This window comes from Aethalodelphis obliquidens, unplaced genomic scaffold (assembly GCF_003676395.1).
Source record: "Aethalodelphis obliquidens isolate GAN/ISIS:26980383/991018 unplaced genomic scaffold, ASM367639v1 scaffold8, whole genome shotgun sequence".
NCBI classification, from domain to species: domain Eukaryota; kingdom Metazoa; phylum Chordata; class Mammalia; order Artiodactyla; family Delphinidae; genus Aethalodelphis; species Aethalodelphis obliquidens.
In genome coordinates, this window is record NW_020837952.1 from 12996133 (window position 1) to 13014964 (window position 18832).

At 39.9% G+C, this 18832-nt stretch overlaps 1 protein-coding gene across 1 annotated transcript in view; it reads right to left on the reverse strand.

Moving 5' to 3' along the window:
- Positions 1–18832, reverse strand: part of CUNH12orf56 (chromosome unknown C12orf56 homolog) — an 82559-nt gene that overhangs the window by 46200 nt on the left and 17527 nt on the right. The window contains 2 exon segments of the mRNA XM_027108211.1: positions 6157–6301; positions 15196–15269. Coding sequence (XP_026964012.1) covers positions 6157–6301; positions 15196–15269 — 219 coding nt within the window.

Genomic DNA, 18832 nt, shown 5'->3' on the forward strand with positions numbered 1-18832 from the left:
AGCTTTATTAGGGAGCGCTCCCGGGCGAGGCTCACTGGTCCGAGAGAAAGGGGCCAGAGAAGTCGCACGGGTTGGGCAAGATTTTATAGGGGAAGAAGGGAAAGGGGTGTGGTGAATCTGGGAGGGTGCAGGGTATTCCTTATTTGGTGGTCTTTTCGGGTATCCTGGGGGACCGTTAGTCCCGCCCCTCGAAAGGCGGGAAGGCTGGGCCGGGTGCAAAGTCCCCAGGTCAGTTCCTGGAACTGGGTGGTCCGGAATGTCTCCAGGTCAGTTTCTGGAACTGGGTGGTCCGGAGAATTTCGGTCTGATGCAACCTGTGAATCTGATTGTGTTCCCCTGCCTCGGGCCAGTGGGCCTTACACTTTCGTTTACTAGTGGCAACTTAGACTCTTCGTTTAGACAGGTATATGTGTGCTCAGAAGAGGCTGAGGACGGCAAGTGGAAAGAGGGAAGGACAAAAGGAGCAGGACGTACACCTTGGCCCTCTCAGGAGTGCTGGGGTTGCAGAGGGTGGTAACTTTACACGCTGACTCTGGAGCCAGGTTCTTTGAGTTCAAATACCAGCTCTGCCACTGGGTAGCTGTAGGACATTTGGCAGATTACTTATACATTCTGTGACTTTTCATCTCTAAAATGGGATTAATAGAATCACCTCATGAGGTTGATGTTAGGATTAAGTAAGATATTATTTGTAAAGCCTGAACAGTACTCAACATATTGTATGTGCTTAATAAATGTCAGTTATTATTGTGATCTCCCACCGCTCAGTGGTTCAAGAATTTTCACTTATAAAATATTTTCTGCCTACCAGCAACAACATGAAAGAGTCTCAAAAATATTATGTCAAAAGAAGCCAAACACAAAAGTGTACATAGTGTACAATTCCATGTAAGTGGAATTCTAGGACAGGCAAAACTAATCTATGAAGACAGAAAGTACAATAGTTGCCTGAGGCCAGGGGTCAGAGGAAACTGACTGCCAGAGGGCACGAGGTAGCCCTAAGGGGTGATAGAAATGTTCTCAGTCTTGACTGGGGTGGTGTTTATACAGATATATACATTTGTTAAAACTCTTTACAATGCACTCAAAAATATGTGCACTTTATTATATGTAAATTGGACGCCAGTATTTCTCCAAAGAAGATATACAAATTGCCAATAAGCATGGGAAAAAATGCTCAACATCACTAATCATTAGGGAAATGCAAATCAAAACTATTAGGTACCACCAACACCCATTAGAATGGCTACTATCAAAAAATCAGTAAAGGGCTTCCCTGGTGGCGCAGTGGTTGAGAGTCCGCCTGCCGATGCAGGGGACACGGGTTCCTGCCCCGGTCCGGGAAGATCCCGCATGCTGCGGAGCAGCTGGGCCCATGAGCCATGGCCGCTGAGCCTGCGTGTCTGGAGCCTGTGCTCTGCAACGGGGGAGGCCACAACAGTGAGAGGCCTGCGTACCGCAAAAAAAAAAAAAAAAATCAGTAAATAACAAGGATGTGGAAAAACTGGAGCCCTTATGCACTGTTGGTGGGAATGTAAAATGGTATAGCTGCTGTGAAAAGCAGTATGGCGGTGCCTCAAAAAATTAAAAATAGAATTACCACATGATTTAGCAATTCTGCTTCCAACTATACTCCCAAAAGAATTGAAAGCAGGGTCTCAAAGAGATACTTACACACCCATGTTCATAACAGCATTATTCACAGTAGCTAAAATGTGGAAGCAGCCCAAGTGCTAATCAATGGATGAATGGATAAATAACATGTGGTATTACATACCTGGAATATTATTCAACCTTAAAATGAAGGAAACATCAATGAATCTGGAAGACATCATGCCAAGTGAGATAAGCCAGTCACAAAATGACAAATGCTGTATAATTCCTCTTACATGAGATATTTAGAATATTTAAAATATTTAGAATAGTCAAACTCATAGAGGCGCAAAGAGGAATGGTGGTTGCCAGGGGCTGGGGGGAAGGGGAAATGGGGTGTTGTTGTTTAATGAATATAGTTTCAGTTTTGTAAGATGGAAAGAGTTCTGCAGAAGGATGGTGGTGATAGATATACAACATGAGTGCCTAACACTGAACTAGACACTTAAAAATGGTTAAGATGGTAAATTTTATGTTATATGTATTTCACCATAGTTTTTAAAAACTGAAGGAAAAAAAAACTTCATGAAGAAAAAAAGAATGGTTGGGAAATAACATGTCTAGAGAACTCTTTCATTCATTCATTGAACATGTAACTATTGATTGCAGCCATGTGGCAGGTACTATGCTAAGTAATGAGAATAACACCTTAAGCAAAACTGACAAACTGGACATGGTGTCTGTACTCCTAAAGCTTGCAGTTTAGTCAACCTGTACAAAAGTGTTCTCGTAATTTAAAATTTTTCTTGTAATAAAATTGAAGAATAAAAATTACCTACAGAGGAAAATTATACCCCAATGAAGTTGATTTTTAAAAGGGAAAATGATAAACATTTGACCCTTGAACAACACGAGATGTGAGTATAACTTACAGTCAGCCCTCCATATCTGCGGTTCCACACCTTGGATTTAACTAACCATGATCGTGTAGTAGTTTAGTATTTACTATTGAAAAAATCAACATATAAGTGGACCCAAGCAGTTCAAACTAATGTTGTTCAAGGGTCAACTGTATATATTATGATTATATAATATTATATTGTTTATTATATGATTATAATAATTGTATTATTAATTATAAGAATATGCCTATAGTTATTCATTATATTAACTTTATTTATTTATTTATTTATTTTTGCGGTACGCGGGCCTCTCACTGTTGTGGCCTCTCCCATTGCGGAGCACAGGCTCCGGACGCGCAGGCTCAGCGGCCATGGCTCACGGACCCAGCCGCTCCGCGGCATGTGGGATCCTCCCGGACCGGGGCACGAACCCACATCCCCTGCATCGGCAGGCGGACTCTCAACCACTGTGCCACCAGGGAAGCCCCTATTATAATTTTTAAATATATATGTATAATTTCCCATCCTCTTACCCAAGAACCAAAAATTAAAGCTGCCTCTAATTTCCCCACCCCAGTGTGGGTTCTTAAGGGAGCTTCACATAAACTTACATTCTGCAGGGAGCCCAGCACAAAGTTGGAAAAAAACACTGCTTTAGCTTAAGGCTATGATAACCATTTAAATAAAAGAGCTCCTAAAAGAAGATTAAAATGTTGAGTTTTACTAGTCATATTTGTTAACTCTGTGTAAATGAATATGAGACTAGATTTTGGTTGCAGGTTAGAGAGAGAACATAAGGCTACCAGCTCTGAGGGACACAACGTACTCCACTGAAGTAGGGAAAGACCCCAAACAGGGAGACTACCCATGTGCCTTTTATTTCCCTCTCTATTCACTTTGACCTTTCATTTTTTGACAACTAAATTAGAAGATCTTCTATTGTAGTCCATCTAAGGATATTACATTAAAGAACGGCTGCAGAATTTTCAAGTAAGAAGCAGAACATGAATGCTTTACTCCTAGACTTCCAATCAGGTTAATTTTTCACAAGAGAATAAAATTTCAATTTATTATGAATTGATTGTGCAACCTGATATAGGCAGGCATTATGTTAGGCCTTAGGGAGAATACAAAGATGAGTATGACACATGCCTGTCCTGAAGAAGCTTATAGAATACTATGGTAAATAACAAATATATACCAAGCAAAAGGGAGAATGTCTGTGCTAATTCCTGAGGGTAGGGACTGTGTCTTAGCCATGGTTGCATTTCTAGTACCTATTGCTACAAGCACAGAATAGGCATGCCATAAATGTTTATTGAATCGTTAAAGAGAAAGTACTATGGGAGATGCTGTAGAACTGCATTGTCCAATACAGAAGCCGCTAGCCACATGTGGTTATTTACATTTAAATGGACTAAAAATGAATAAAATTAATGTTTCACTTCCTTGGTCACTAGCCACGTTCAAGTGCTTAATAGCCGCGTGTGGCTAGGTGGCTACTTTATTGAACAGTGCAGATTATAAAATATCAAGGAGAGTTCTAAGGCACAGAACTGCCATAACAGATCAAAAAGAGGAAGGTACCAAAGTTCTCCATTGAGGAAAGGCAGAAGAACAGTATTTGAGATGAGCCTTGGAGAATGAATGGGTAGGATTTTAACAGGAGAAAATGGAAAGAGTATCCTAGAGAAAGCAATAGTAGGGGAAAACGTGGAGGGGCTGGGAAGGGCAGGGTGTTCCAATCATTTCACATGGTTCAAGCTTTTACAGAAAAGAGGTGAGAGTGGTGAAGTGGTGGGTTGAGTGGGCTAGACCTGGTTTTATTCCCTTTCTCTGCATCCCTCTTTTCCTCCACAGCCGAGGCCACCTGCTTCAGGCCTGTTTTAAGATTGGAGATACTTAAGACCAACATTCTGGTGTTCAGCATCAACACCCTTCTTCCTAGTCTAACCCTTAGGTGGTAGCTCCGTTCTCCTGCCTAGACATCTGCTTTAAATCAATCCCCTGATTGTGTCCAGGTTGTCTAGGTGGCCCTCTTCTTTGGGCCCTGAGCTAAGTCCTTTGCCAGTCCTTTCCCAGCTACTGACTTTACTCTTGACTTTGTATCGTTGCTACTCCCCCCAACCCCACATTCCATGAAGGCCCTGTTCCCAAATCCTGAACATGCAGATCTTCCTGGTGCCAAATGTTTATGCAGACATCTGGGTGTAATCCACCCACATGCTATAATGCCCTGATATTTCTCATTTTGCACATTCTCTTTGTAGAGATCACTCTCGTCCTTGGGCACTGTGCCTTCTCCCTTAGCATCTACAGCTGGATTCGTTTTCCCAGTGGCTGCCCTATGCAGATGTTGGCCCCTTCCTGATAACCCACCCTGCTAAAATAAAGGCCATGCCTGTCCACACTTGGAATCTGTGACAAGAGGTCAGTAGTGGGGAGCCTTAAATGCCAAAGCCAAAGTGCTTGTACTTAATAAGGAGAACCTCAAGAAGTTTTTTAGGAAGCAAAGTCCTCACAATCAGTGTTATAGATGAGTAGACACCATGTAGGTTGGACTGGAGAGGTTTATTTGGGTGGGAGATAATACCAATTTCTTTAGCCTTTCCATGTGGACTCTTCATAACCATATGTAAGTCATGTTGATGCCTGTCCCTGTATTTTCCATAATTCTCTGAAGTTTTTTAGTTAAAACTTGGATGGTGTATTCCTAACTGTCTATCTAGCTCAAGCATTTTTGATTATACAGCACTACATCATCCTTACCTGCCTCAATGTTGGGGACACTTGATACTCTATTCTCTGTAGCTACTCTGCCCTCTAATTAGGGTGATCAACCATCCCAATTTGCTTGGGACTGGTCTACCTTTTGCACTAAAAGTCCCAAGTGCCATGAACCTCCTCGGTCCCAGGCAAACTGGGAGAGTTTGTTATCCTAGTCTAGGTAAACCAGGATGGTTGGTCATCAGATGTGTCAAGCACTTAGAATCTAAGACATGGCCAAGACTGTCAGGTATGGCTGGGGAAGCTGTGCACTTCCCAACTGTGCAATAAAAAGGTGGCAACTATGTATAAGACCACTAACCAGAATGAGTCTCATTAGCACAGCACCAGTACTCACCTGGGCTTCTCAATACCTTCACCTAAACCTGAGACTACAAGTCAGGCTTACAGAGTAAGTGTGTAACTTGCCAAGTGGGAGCTAGACTGCTTTGACTTCCCAGGAGTCACCTTTTAAAAAATAACAATCCTACATTCAAAAGTAACTTTTTAATTATATTTTTATTGTAGGGGAACATACACATAAGACTTCTTGAAATGTACTTTCTCATCTCACTGTCTGTACTCATACTTCTTGCATGCCAGGAACTTCCCCTCAATCTCTCTTTTTTTGTGTCTGCTAACCCAACCCGTGTGAGCTACTATCTTTTCCCTACTGCTCTCCCCTCTTCTGTCTCCCTGGCCCCAACACACCATATACAATGATTCCATCACAACATTTCAGGCATCAAGATGATTGCATTAAATTTAATCAACATTTTAAAATGCAGCATCAGTATACAACATTTATTTATATTTTACTTTAAGATTGAATATGCTGCATTTGATAAACAGGTAAAACAAGCTTTAAAGATTAAAAATAAGACAAAACAACTACTTTCCAGAAAAGCCTTTTCAGAATGAAGTTTTTCGGGGCTGCTACTTTAAATTCTGTAATTAAACAAAGTATCTTCCTCAAAGTATTGTCTTTAAGAAAAAATTCAGATTTAAGTTGACTGAAGTGCTTAATTTTCTCCTCAGATATACAGAAAGAAAAGAACATTTTCCATGGAAAAAATGATAAACAGCAGTTGAGGAATATCAACGATTATTGCTAGGTCTGTAAAACTTCGTTACTAACTGAATTTTAATATAGTTTTGTACTTCTAGCTTTGTTACTTATCAGTAATGAAACTTGCTCCTCCCAAACTGAACTATTTATTAATCTCCAAACATACTTTTTTGCCATGCCCCTTTACTCAAGCTGTACATATCATGAATACTCTCATTGTTCCTGGTAAACTTCTGTCCCTCTTTCATAGTCCAGCACAGAGTTTCTTCACATACCATTTACCATAACCCACGAATCATATGTAATATTATTTGCTTAGTATTTTTTCTTTAACTCATTTTTTCTTAGAGAAAATTTTTTATACAGAAAATTTTGTATCACTACTTCAAATGGGAAAACCAGTACCATTTGCTATAAATAGCATGTAACTAAAAATAGCAACAAAATTCTAAGTAGATGCTCCCTATTTTGAGCCTGAAGTCTGCTCTCTCTTTGACAAAAAGGCACATGAGCATGTGTTTGAGAGCTGCCACTACTGGCACCAAGCCAAGAGGTTCTCCCTAATGAGGTCAGACGAATTGGAAAAGGGAATCATTTTTTACCATGGAATTCAAAGTTATTTCATGCCATGTCAGAATACCACATGAAGTCATCTTCCATTACTGCCCCATGTGCGTTCCACACTTCAGGAAAAGCTGGCTTAGCTGAAATGAGTTAACACCTTCTTCTCAGAGCTTTCCCTAATTCCACCAATGATGGGGAACCCTCTCCCACAGCACTCTTTCCATACTTCTTACACCACACTAATCCTACTTCACTCCATTGCAGTTATTTGTGTACTTGTCCTGGCCCCTCGGCTTTGCAGCAACTTGAAAACACATTATCAGGTTAGATATTGTTTCCATCTCCCACTGTGCTCAATAATAACAACCTGTACTTAATTGAGCACTGACTCTATGGCGGGGTCTGGCCTGGGTTCTCTTCATGAGCTAGCTCATTCAGCATCACTAGGAGGGCTGAGCTGGGAATTACTATCGCATTTATAGGATGTTAGGTTAAGTAGCCTGTCCAAGCTAACACAACCAGTGATTCAGAGAAGCAGGGTGCAAAGTAACAGTAACAGAACATATGTAGGTTGATGGAAATGTCTTAGAATTTCTGACTTGAAGTAAAAATATTTTTACCACTTATTCCACAAATCTTGATACCAGCCATTTATTCCAGTAATGCTACATGGAATCTTGGTTCTTGCCCACTCCTTCCCCCTTTATTTAAAAAAATTCTAAGATGCTCTCCTCTATGCAATCAATGAACCTCTCTTATTAACGCAAAAATTAAAACTTCCTGAAAAAAAGTCTCTTTTCTAGTGGAGACACTGGAAGAGATGATCGTTAAGGATTCAGTCTTAGCCATCAAAAAGACCACAAATAACAAATGTTGGCAAGGATGTGGAAAAAAAGGGAACCTCTGTACACTGTTAGTGGGACTGTAAATTGGGACAGCCACTATGGAAAACAGTATAGAGGTTTCTCAAAAAACTAAAAACAGAACTACCATATGACCCAGCAATTCCACTCCTGGGTACTTATCTGAAAAAAAATGAAAATACTAATTCAAAAAGAGACATGCACCCCAATGTACATAGCAGCATTATTTACAATGGCCAACATATGTAAGCAACCTAAGTACCCATCAGCAGATGAATGGATAAAGAAGGTGTGGTATACATACACAATGGAATACTACTCAGCCATAAAAAAGAATGAAATTTTGCCATTTGCAACAACATGGATGGACTTGGAGGGCATTATGCTAATTGAAATAAGTCAGATAGAAAAAGGTAAATACTGTATGATATCACATATATGTGGAATCTAAAAAATACAACAAACTAGTGAATATAACAAAAAAGAAACAGACTCGCAGATCTAGAAAACAAACTAGTGGTTACCAGTGAAGAGAGGGAAGGGGAGAGAGGCAAGCTGGAGGTAGGGCATTAAGAGGTACAAACTACTATATATAAAATAAATAGGGGGACTTCCCTGGTGGTGCAGTGGTTAAGAATCCACCTGCCAATGCAGAGGACATGGGTTCAAGCACTGGCCTGGGAAGATCCCACATGCCACGGAGCAGCTAAGCCCATGTGCCACAACTACTGAGCCTGCGCTCTAGAGCCTGCGAGCCACAACTGCTGAGCCCAAGTGCCACAGCTACTGAAGCCTGCGCGCCTGGAGCCCGTGCTCTGCAACAAGAGAAGCCACCGCAATGAGAAGCCCGCACACCGCAACAAAGAGTAGCCCCCACTCGCTGCAACTAGAGAAAGCCCGCACACAGCAACAAAGACCCAACGCAGCCAAAAATCAATCAATCAATCAATCAATTTATAAAAAATAAAATAAAATAAATAGAGACTTCCCTGGTGGTCCAGTGGGTAAGACTCCATGCTCCCAATGCAGGGGGCCTGGGCTCGATCCCTGGTCGGGGAACTAGATCCCGCATGCATGCCGCAACTAAGAGTTCTCATGCCGCAACTAAGAGTCCGCATGCCACAACTAAGAAGTCTGCATGCTGCAACTAAAAGATCCCACGTGCCTCAACTAAGACCCGGTGCAGCCAAAATAAATAAATAGATAAATAAATAAATAAAATATTAAAAATAAAAATAAATAAGCTACAAGGATATATTGTACAGCACAGGGAATATAGCCAATTTTTATAATAACTATAAATGGAGTATAATCATTAAAAATTATGAATCACTATGTTGTACACCTGAAACATATAATATTGTAAATCAGCTGAACTTCAGTTAAAAAAATGAAAGAATTCAGTGATAACAGTCATGAAGGCAGAAGAACATGATTATGAGCATAGGGGCAGTGTCAGACAGGCTGATCAATATCCTAGATCTGCCCCTGTTCCTCTAAGTAACTACCACGGGCAAGTTTCTTAGTCTTTCTGTGCCTCAGTTTCCTCATATGTAAAATGGGGAGGATGATAGTACCTATCCCATTGTGCTCTTTTGATACTTTAGTTACTTCATGCGCTTAGCACACAGTAAGTGTTTAATAAATGTTCTCTAAATAACAGAGGAGTAAGCTTTGAGATCTTGCTTCCCTATACATCCATTTCTAACTACTGCCACATTTCATTTGAAAAATAACCATAGGGGAGTGGGAAGGGTAAGCTGGGACTAAGTAAGAGAGTGGCATGGACATATATACACTACCAAATGTAAAATACATAGCTAGTGGGAAGCAGCTGCATAGCACAGGGAGATCAGCTCGGTGCTTCGTGACCACCTAGAGGGGTGGGATAGGGAGGGTGGGAGGGAGACGCCAGAGGGAGGAGAAATGGGAATATATGTATATGTATAGCTGATTCGCTTTGTTATAAAGCAGAAACTAACACACTATTGTAAAGCAATCATACTCCAATAGAGATGTCAAAAAAAAACAACCCATAAAATCCCTCTATTCTCTGAGAATTCCAAAAAACAGCAGAAATGTAGTTTTCACAAAGAAATGAGCTTAGAAAAGCAAAAGCCCAGAAAAAATACAATATCAGCACAATTATTTTGAAATTGATTTCCCAGTTTTTTCCGTTAGGAGTCAGCAATTTGCTAAGACCCATGTAGAAAGGAACTGTTTTTATCTTTTGGCACCTATGCTATCATAGGTGCCAAAAGATTATAATAATATCGAACTATATTTTTTTCAAAAAGGTCAAAACAAATTTCATAAGAAAAAGCACACTAATCTCTTCATACTAAAAATCAATTAATATATAAATTGAGGTCTCATATACCTCATAAATTCAAGTTAGATTCAGTAGCCTATATTTCTACAGAGAAGTTATGGATAATCACAGTTTCTCTGAACATTCAGAGAATATTTGCTTTTACACAGATGACAAACTTTCTTTTACTAATTTAAATAAGAAAAAGTCTAGGGCTTCCCTGGTGGCGCAGTGGTTGAGAGTCCGCCTGCCGATGCAGGGGACACGGGTTCCTGCCCCGGTCCGGGAAGATCCCACATGCCTTGGTGCGGCTGGGCCCGTGATCCATGGCCGCTGAGCCTGCGCGTCCAGAGCCTGTGCTCCGCAACGGGAAAGGCCACAACAGTGAGAGGCCCGCGTACCGCATAAAAAAAATAAATAAAAAAAATAAAAAAAGAAAAAGTCTAGGCCAGAAGAATCCATTATTCAACTTAGGAATAAGAGGAAATTTTACATTAATGTTAACATATTCTGTATTTTCATGAGCTAGAAAACATAAATTCATGCAAATAATGTAGCAGGAGGATTACTGATTTAATGATAAGCTCTATTTTTACTATTTTTTTCATTTTTCCAGACATTTAATATCAGTAATACCTTACATTTGAATAATGCTTTACAGCTGGTATGGTTTTTCATACATTATCTCAGAAGCTCTGTGTATATGTTCACAATGGTCAGATTACAGAACTCACAACTGTGACAAAATCCTAATTTGAAAACCCAAAGAATATTTACTTCTTTTAAACTGAAGGACTTCCCTGGTGGCACAGTGCTTGAGAATCTGCCTGCTGATGCAGGGGACGCGGGTTCGAGCCCTGGTCTGGGAGGATCCCACATGCCGCAGAGCAGCTGGGCCCGTGAGCCACAACTACTGAGCCCGCGCGTCTGGAGCCTGTGCTCCGCAACAAGAAAGGCCGCGATAGTGAGAGGCCCGGGCACTGCGATGAAGAGTGGCCCCCGCTTGCCACAACTAGAGAAAGCCCTCGCACAGAAACGAAGACACAACACAGCAAAAATAAATAAATTAATTAATAAACTGAAGGTGCCTTGTAGGCACAGACTATTTCCTATGTATCTTGTGCATATATTTGCATCCTTCATGGTGCATTAAATTACTACACTTTAAACATGTTGCCTTCAGAAATTAACTTTACAAGAAATATGCTTTTCCTGAGTCAGGATAGTGGCAGAACCCTCCTTGCCTTCAGGGATAAATTTCAAGCCACACAAAGTAAAAGCCTGTTTTTATTATACAATTAGCTTTAAAATCACTTTACATAATATAGTACCAAAATTAAAACTGATACTTTTTTTTTAGAATAAACATAAGAAAACATGTAGAAATTCTAAGCTATCTGTATAATCATCTTTTAAAAAAAGAAATCCCGGGACTGGGCTTCCCTGGTGGTGCAGTGATTAAGAATCCGCCTGCCAATGCAGGGGACACAGGTTCAAGCCCTGGTCCGGGAAGATCCCACATGCCGCGGAGCAACTAAGCCTGTGCGCCACAACTACTGAGCCTGCGCTCTAGAACCCGCGAGCCTCAACTACTGAAGCCTGTGCACCTAGACCCTGTGCTCCGCAACAAGAGAAGCCACTGCAATGAGAAGCTCGTGCATCGCAACAAAGAGTAGCCCCAACTCACCGCATCTAGAGAAAGCCCACATGCGGCAACGAAGACCCAACGCAGCCAAAAATAAAATAAATTTTAAAAAAAGAAAGAAAAAAAAAGAAATCCCAGGACTTCCCTGGTGGTCCAGTGGTTAAGACTCCACACTCCCAATGCAGGGGGCCCGGGTTCCATCCCTGGTTGGGGAACTAGAGCCTGCATGCTGCAACGAAGATCCCGAGTGCCGCAGCTAAGACCCAGCACAGCCAAATTAATTAATTTTAAAAAAGGAAATCCCAAACATTATGCTATTTAACCCCTACATAACTCAGAACGTATCTCGAAATAACTGGAACATTTCCTTGCAAAATCATCATTATCACACCAACAAACCTATCAATAATTCTATGGTATTGTCTAATACCTAGTCCATATTCAAATGTTCTCTCTTGTCTTAAAAATGCCTTTTTATATTTGGTTCATTAAAACCAAGATCTAAATAAGATAATTGCTATATTTGTTTGCTATGTTTCTTAGATCTTTTAAAAACTTCTACTATGGAAATTTTCAAACATACACAAAAATGGAGAAAGTCTTATAAGAAACCCTCACATACCCATCACTTAGCTTCAGTAATTTTCAACATTTTGCCAGTCTTGTTTTATCTATTCCCTTACACACACACACACACACACACACACACCTTTTAAAATTTTGAGATAAAATATACATAACCTAAAATTTACCATTTTAACCATTTTCAGGTGTACAATTCAACGGCATTAAGTGCATTCACAGTGTTGTGCAATCATCACTACTATCCATTTCCAGAACTTTTTCATCTTCCCAAACAGAAACTCTGCATCCATTAAACAATGTCTCCATTCCTATCTCTCCATGGCTCCTGGTAACCTATATTCTGCTTTCTGTTTCTGTGAATTTGCCTATTCTAGGTGCCTCATATAAGTGGAACCATATAATATTTGTCCTTTTACTACTGGCTTATTTAACTTAGCATACGTTCTTCAAGCCTCATCCATGTTGTCACATGTATCAGAATTTCATTCCTTCTCAAGGCTGACACACCCACACTTTTAAGTCAGATTCCAGTTTAATTGTTTGAACAAAGATATGTCATAGGTGGTGCTATGTGTTTCATGTTACATCAAATAATGAGGCATTTTATAATTTTTAAGTGCTCCATTATAGCATCCCACTTAAGTGATTCTAAGACTGATCAGTGTTTAGTTATTTACATGAACCCTCCATTTTCAAATTCCACTTCACCTTTCTGTCTGATGGTTCCATCCACTGAGGATCTTTGCATGAATCTATTATTTCATCAGAGGTTAAAAAATGGTAGCTTTCTAATTCTGTTAAACCTCCCACATTCATTAGCTGGAATTCTGTAAAATGGAATTTGCTCTCATCAACTTGGGCTACTTGGTTACCCTGACCTAATTACAGTTTATGCAGGAAAGGCAGGATAAATGCTTAATTCTTTCTTTCCATTTGTTTGCTGATTTGCAGAAAAATGAATTAGTGCCCTATTTACTTCTAACGGAGTTCAGTACATTTTTATTTCTTAACCGGGTGGGGGAGGGTAGGAGGGAGGACTTTCTCTCTATGATGCATCATTATACACTTTGGAATTTTTATATATTCGTTATGTTTTAACTATCTCATTCATTATTTTTTCTGATTCTTGATTTGTTCCATCTTTGGCTATCAGGAGGCCCTTCATGTGGGCTCCTGTGTCCTTTAGTTTGAGCCCCGTTACTCTTTGCATTCTGCCACAAGCTGTTTCAGACTCATTTGTATATTTCCTACCCCAGACCTAGAATCAGTCATTCTTCCAAGGAACTTTGGTTCCCTTTAATGGGGAATGAATTGTATCTTTTAAAATTAAACTTTCCCTTAGTTCACTTACATCACCTCCAATATACGTCACTATCGTAAACCTCTCAAAAGTCACTCATGACTTACTTAATATCAAAATTATTGGCACCATCAATTGACAGAGTGCTCTCTAAGTACAAAGCACTGTTTTAAGTAAGAAAAATACGAAAATTAATAAGACATACTCCTTGCCTTCCAGGGGCTCACAGTCTATTGGAAGTAATCGTCACATCACAAGTAACTACTTCAATGTAAGGCTGACTATGATAAGAACATAATAGAAGTATGAAGTCTGGATAAAATCCAAACTCCTTTGCCTTGCATATAAGGTCCCAGCCTCTATCTTATTTCATTCATTCATTCATTGTATAAAGGTTTATTGGCAGCCTACTATGTGCCAGTGACCGAGGAACAGTCCCTGCCCTTAAGGAGCATATTGCATAATAGGGCAGCACATAAACAAGCAATCCGTAATACAGAGTGGACAGTGCTACAGATATGTAAGCACAGGACGTTATGGAGGGACCCTCTCAACTTAGTCTTGAGAACTGATTTTTAGACAAAGGGATAGTGAGCTAAGACTTGAGGAGCTGAAGTTTCTATGAAGGGGAAGAAGAGAAGAGAGTAGGGTTCTAGAATAGAGGCCATCACGTTAGGGCCCAGATTAACAGGGAGCTCTTTGAGAGCTATGAGTTCATTTGGATCAGGAGCTTAGGGCAGGAGTGTGGAGGACACAATAGAGACATCAGGAAGATTTGTAAAAAGCTGTTATAGAGTGTAGACCTTCTAAGGGCAATGGGGAGCTATGGAAAGGCTTTAAGGGAGGAGTTCCATGATCACGTTTGTACTTCTGAAAGGTTCCTCTGTTGTATTGAAGAATGGTCTAGAGAGGGGCAAGAGTGAAGGCAGAGGCCAGCCAGGAAAATACTGTCAGAGCCCAGAACAGATAATTGGATCTGAGCATGTGGCAGTAGAAAGAAGTGGGTGTTATCCAGATATATTCAATAAGTACAGTAAATCATGTGGTGATGACTGGATTAGGGGATGGGGATCTCGGGATCCAGGACTCTGGCTTAGGCTGTCTAGAGATAATGACATCATGCCCTGTTTAGGAAACACAGATGGAAGTTCAGGTCACAGAAGGAAGAGGCTGAGTCTGTTTTGAATATGCTGACGTTATGGCTCCTGTGAAACATACAAGAAGTGATATCCAGTGCGTAATTGTCTTTGCAATTCAGGGCGAGAAGAGATGTAGATATAAATGTGATGGTCAGCATCACATAGAGTTAGGAGAGGCAAAGAGGGCGAACACCCTGCCGTGCAACTCTGTTCTGTCATCACTCCTTACCTATATGGCTTTTTTTTGGGGGGGGGGGGGTGGTTTTTTTTTTTTTTTTTTTTTTTTGCGGTACGCGGGCCTCTCATCGCTGTGGCCTCTCCCCCTGAGGAGCACAGGCTCCGGACGCGCAGGCCCAGAGGCCATGCCCCACAGGCCCAGCCGCTCCACGGCATATGGGATCTTCCCAGACCGGGTCGGCAGGCGGACCCTCAAACACTGCGCCACCAGGGAAGCCCACCTACATGGCTTTTGACTTCCAGTAGCAGGACTGAGCTCACTAACATATAGGGGATCTTGTAAAAGAGTAACTTTCTGAAAGAGGAAAAAAAGTGGGAATAGTTAGAATTTTTGTTTACTGAAAAATCAATTCCCACTACTTTTAGTCAATATCATATATCTATTCTTTAATCCCTTCTACAGTACATGATTTGTAACTCATTCCAGTATTTGATAATACTACAGGGAATTTTTTCCTTATATAGTTTTTTTAAAGTTTTAAACATAGCATTTGTTCATTATAAAATAGAATAATCTATCAAAATAAAACAGTACAGAAAAGAAAAGTAAATGATAAAAGTTCCCTATCTCTCCCTACCCTTTCTGTCTCAATATTCAAAACACCTTACTGTTGTTAGTTTGGTTTATATTCTTTCAGGCATATAAAAACATGTTAATTATAACATATACATTTATAATATTTACATGTTAGATGATATATTTTTATAATATGTATTTAAATACTACATTATATCACATATTAATCTGGATTTTTTTTCACTTAATATATGGTGGACAGTTTTTCATGTCTACGTATATAGATTTACTTCAGTCTTTTTAATAATGATTACCCAGTATTACATAGCCGAGATATACAATAATTTTGTTAACTATTCCCCCATTAATGGGGTTATTTTTTCCTTAAATCTTTAGTGCTGCCACTTCCCGCTCATACTGGGTCTTGAAACAAATTGGCATGTAGTGTAATAATTTTTTATTAATGTTGAGGCTTAACAGGTCAGAAGGAATTTCTGAAATGTTGCTGATTTACAACTCCAAACAACTCCTGTCTTATTCCTTAATAAGAGTAGGGTGGTGGGTGGGTGTGTAGGGGGGAATTATGTACTTTTTCTTACTATTTTTGTCATTGCTTTATGTTTAAAAAAAAAAGCTGCCTTTTCTTTTCTCTCCAAATGTTTATGCTTGCCTTAAATCTAGAATTTTAATTTGAGGATATTCGTTATTTAGCTTTCTAGCAGTTATTCCACAATGTATGAAGGGCAAAGAATTGCCATGTTTTGTCTTTGTAGAATTTGAGATGCTAAACAACGCAGATGTAATTACTTTTGGTGAAAGTTACAGATAAAATGGGTTACTGACAAGGACAACTCTTTGGAAACCTTTAAAATCAGAATGAGTGCTAATTTCTAACTGGATGGTTTAGGTTAATTTTACCTGAAAGTATACAGAGAGTTAAGATGTCTAATTCCTTTTCCCAGGAGCATTTATCCATACCTCAACATGAAAGAAATCTCAAGGCACAAGAGAGCAATTACCCAAGATAATTCTGACAGATTTAGGAGATTATTTTTGTCCATTTCCTAAAACTTATGAAGATAGCCAAGACTAACCAAAGGTGACCAACCTAATGAAAGACTTCAACAATGTCACAAAAAAGTCACAACTTTTAAAATGTTTATATTGTTAATATCTTATTCTCACTAGAATGAATGCTAACCTGATAGATTCATCATTTATATATGAAATATTTGCTTACTCATTTTTCATCCTTCAAGGGATAGAACATTGGTTTTTTTTTTGGTCTGCACCGCGAGGCATGCAGTATCTTAGTTCCCCGACCAGGGATAGAACCCACACCCCCTGCAGTGGAAGCACGGAGTCTTAACTGCTGGACCGCCAGGGAATTCCCAGAACATTGTTTTCAATGATAATATCTGACAACTCATAAAGATAACCCCCCTCCATCCACATTATTTCAGTGGTCATAGAAAAAAAAAAGCAGACTGTCTGGGTTCAAATCCCAGCTCTATATTAGTTGTACAACCTTGAATATATCATTTAATTTCCCTGTGCCTCAATTTCCTCATCTATGAGATGAGAATAACAGTCCTACCTCATAGGACTGTTGTACAGATTAAATGAGTTAATATACAGAAAGCATCAGAACAGTTCCTACCAATAATAACACTACACATTACTTGTTTGTTATTGCTTATAGTATCAGAAGGGCTATGAGTTGGCCTATCTGACTTACCCCATCCATGCCTTTGCTGCAGAATTTAAAAGTAGTACTTAAAACTGGGAGTTAGTTAAACAGTTATTTTGAAATATTTAGGTAGATTTTTAGAAGTCAATTAAATTGTGGTTTTTCTATTAGAACATATGAAGCCTTCTTTTAATAGATCAGGATTTTCCCTCTATTCATGATTCACTTACATTCTTAATTTGGAGAAAGCGGTTTAAAATTTTAGAGAGGAATTTTAAACATTTAACATTTAATTTAAACAATAACATTCTAAACTGTGCTATGAGAAAAAAATGAGAGTTGTCTTGCAACCTTTCACAATTTTTGGCCACTTATAAAACCCCCTCCTTCCTAGCTTCTTCTGAGTGAAAAGAGTCTTTCATACTTCTTAACATTATTATGTTGAAGATCAATAATAAAAATTATGTATCACTGAAGATAAGTAAAAAGGGTCATACTATTCTTTTAATAAATTGCTTATTTTAAAACTGATTCTGGTGTTATAAGAAGATCCCTAAATGGGAGTTTTGACTCGGCCCCTACACTTATTATATAATGTTGAGTAAGTCACGTAGAATTTTTGTGCTTCAGTCTCCTCGTTTATAAAATAAGGGACATAGACCAGGTGATCTCTATAAAATCATCTGATCTTATGACAATGAGTCTGTCAACTACAAATTGGCACCTGCCGTCGGCACTTGCCATCTGCCTTTACAAGGATTAAATCATGTGCTGCTGCAGCTGCTAACTTTTCAACACCCCCTGAAAGGAGTTCTGGGTGGAGAGCAGAAATGAGGCACGCTGTGCTCGGGGAAAAACTGGCAGAACAGGTCTTCAGATAGTTAGATATTTTCAGGAGCCAATTTTATGAGCCCAGTTCTTGTATCTCCTCATATCTAGAAAAGCACTACTAAAATCCTTCATGACGTCTGCTCCTGGTGACTAGCAGTAACCTTCACAAGACTAGCAGAAACCTTCTGCAAAAAATATGTGCTAGATTGCATGTACTCCCCTTTCACCAAAATCATATATATACTGACCTTCCCCGCTACCTATTTGGAGCAGTTTCTCAGAGCTATTTGTTTTGTTTTTTGGGTTTTTTTTTTTGCGGTACGCGGGCCTCTCACTGCTGTGGCCTCTCCCGTTGCGGAGCACAGGCTCCGGACGCGCAGGCTTGGCGGCCATGGCTCACGGGCCCAGCCGCTCCGCGGCATGTGGGATCTTCCCGGACCGGGGCACAAACCCGCGTCCCCTGCATCGGCAGGCGGACTCTCAACCACTGCGCCACCAGGGAAGCCCTCTCAGAGCTATTTGAGATGCTGTCTCCCGAGCTATAGTCATCATTTTGCCCAAATAAAACTTAACTCACAAATCTCATGTTGTGCTTTTTTTTTTAAAGTCAAAAACTCCCACTAACCTACTTTCAATAGCACAGCTAAGAAATACAGAAACATATTGATACTGTTGAACTTTATCTGAGCTCCCTGGTCTCTGAAAGCAGAATGGTTGAGAAATCACCCCCAGCTAACTGCGAAAGACCACCCTGCTCACAAATATTCCAAGATAAGACTTGTCTCCAACCTTCCTCATTGATTCCCATGAGACTCACTGC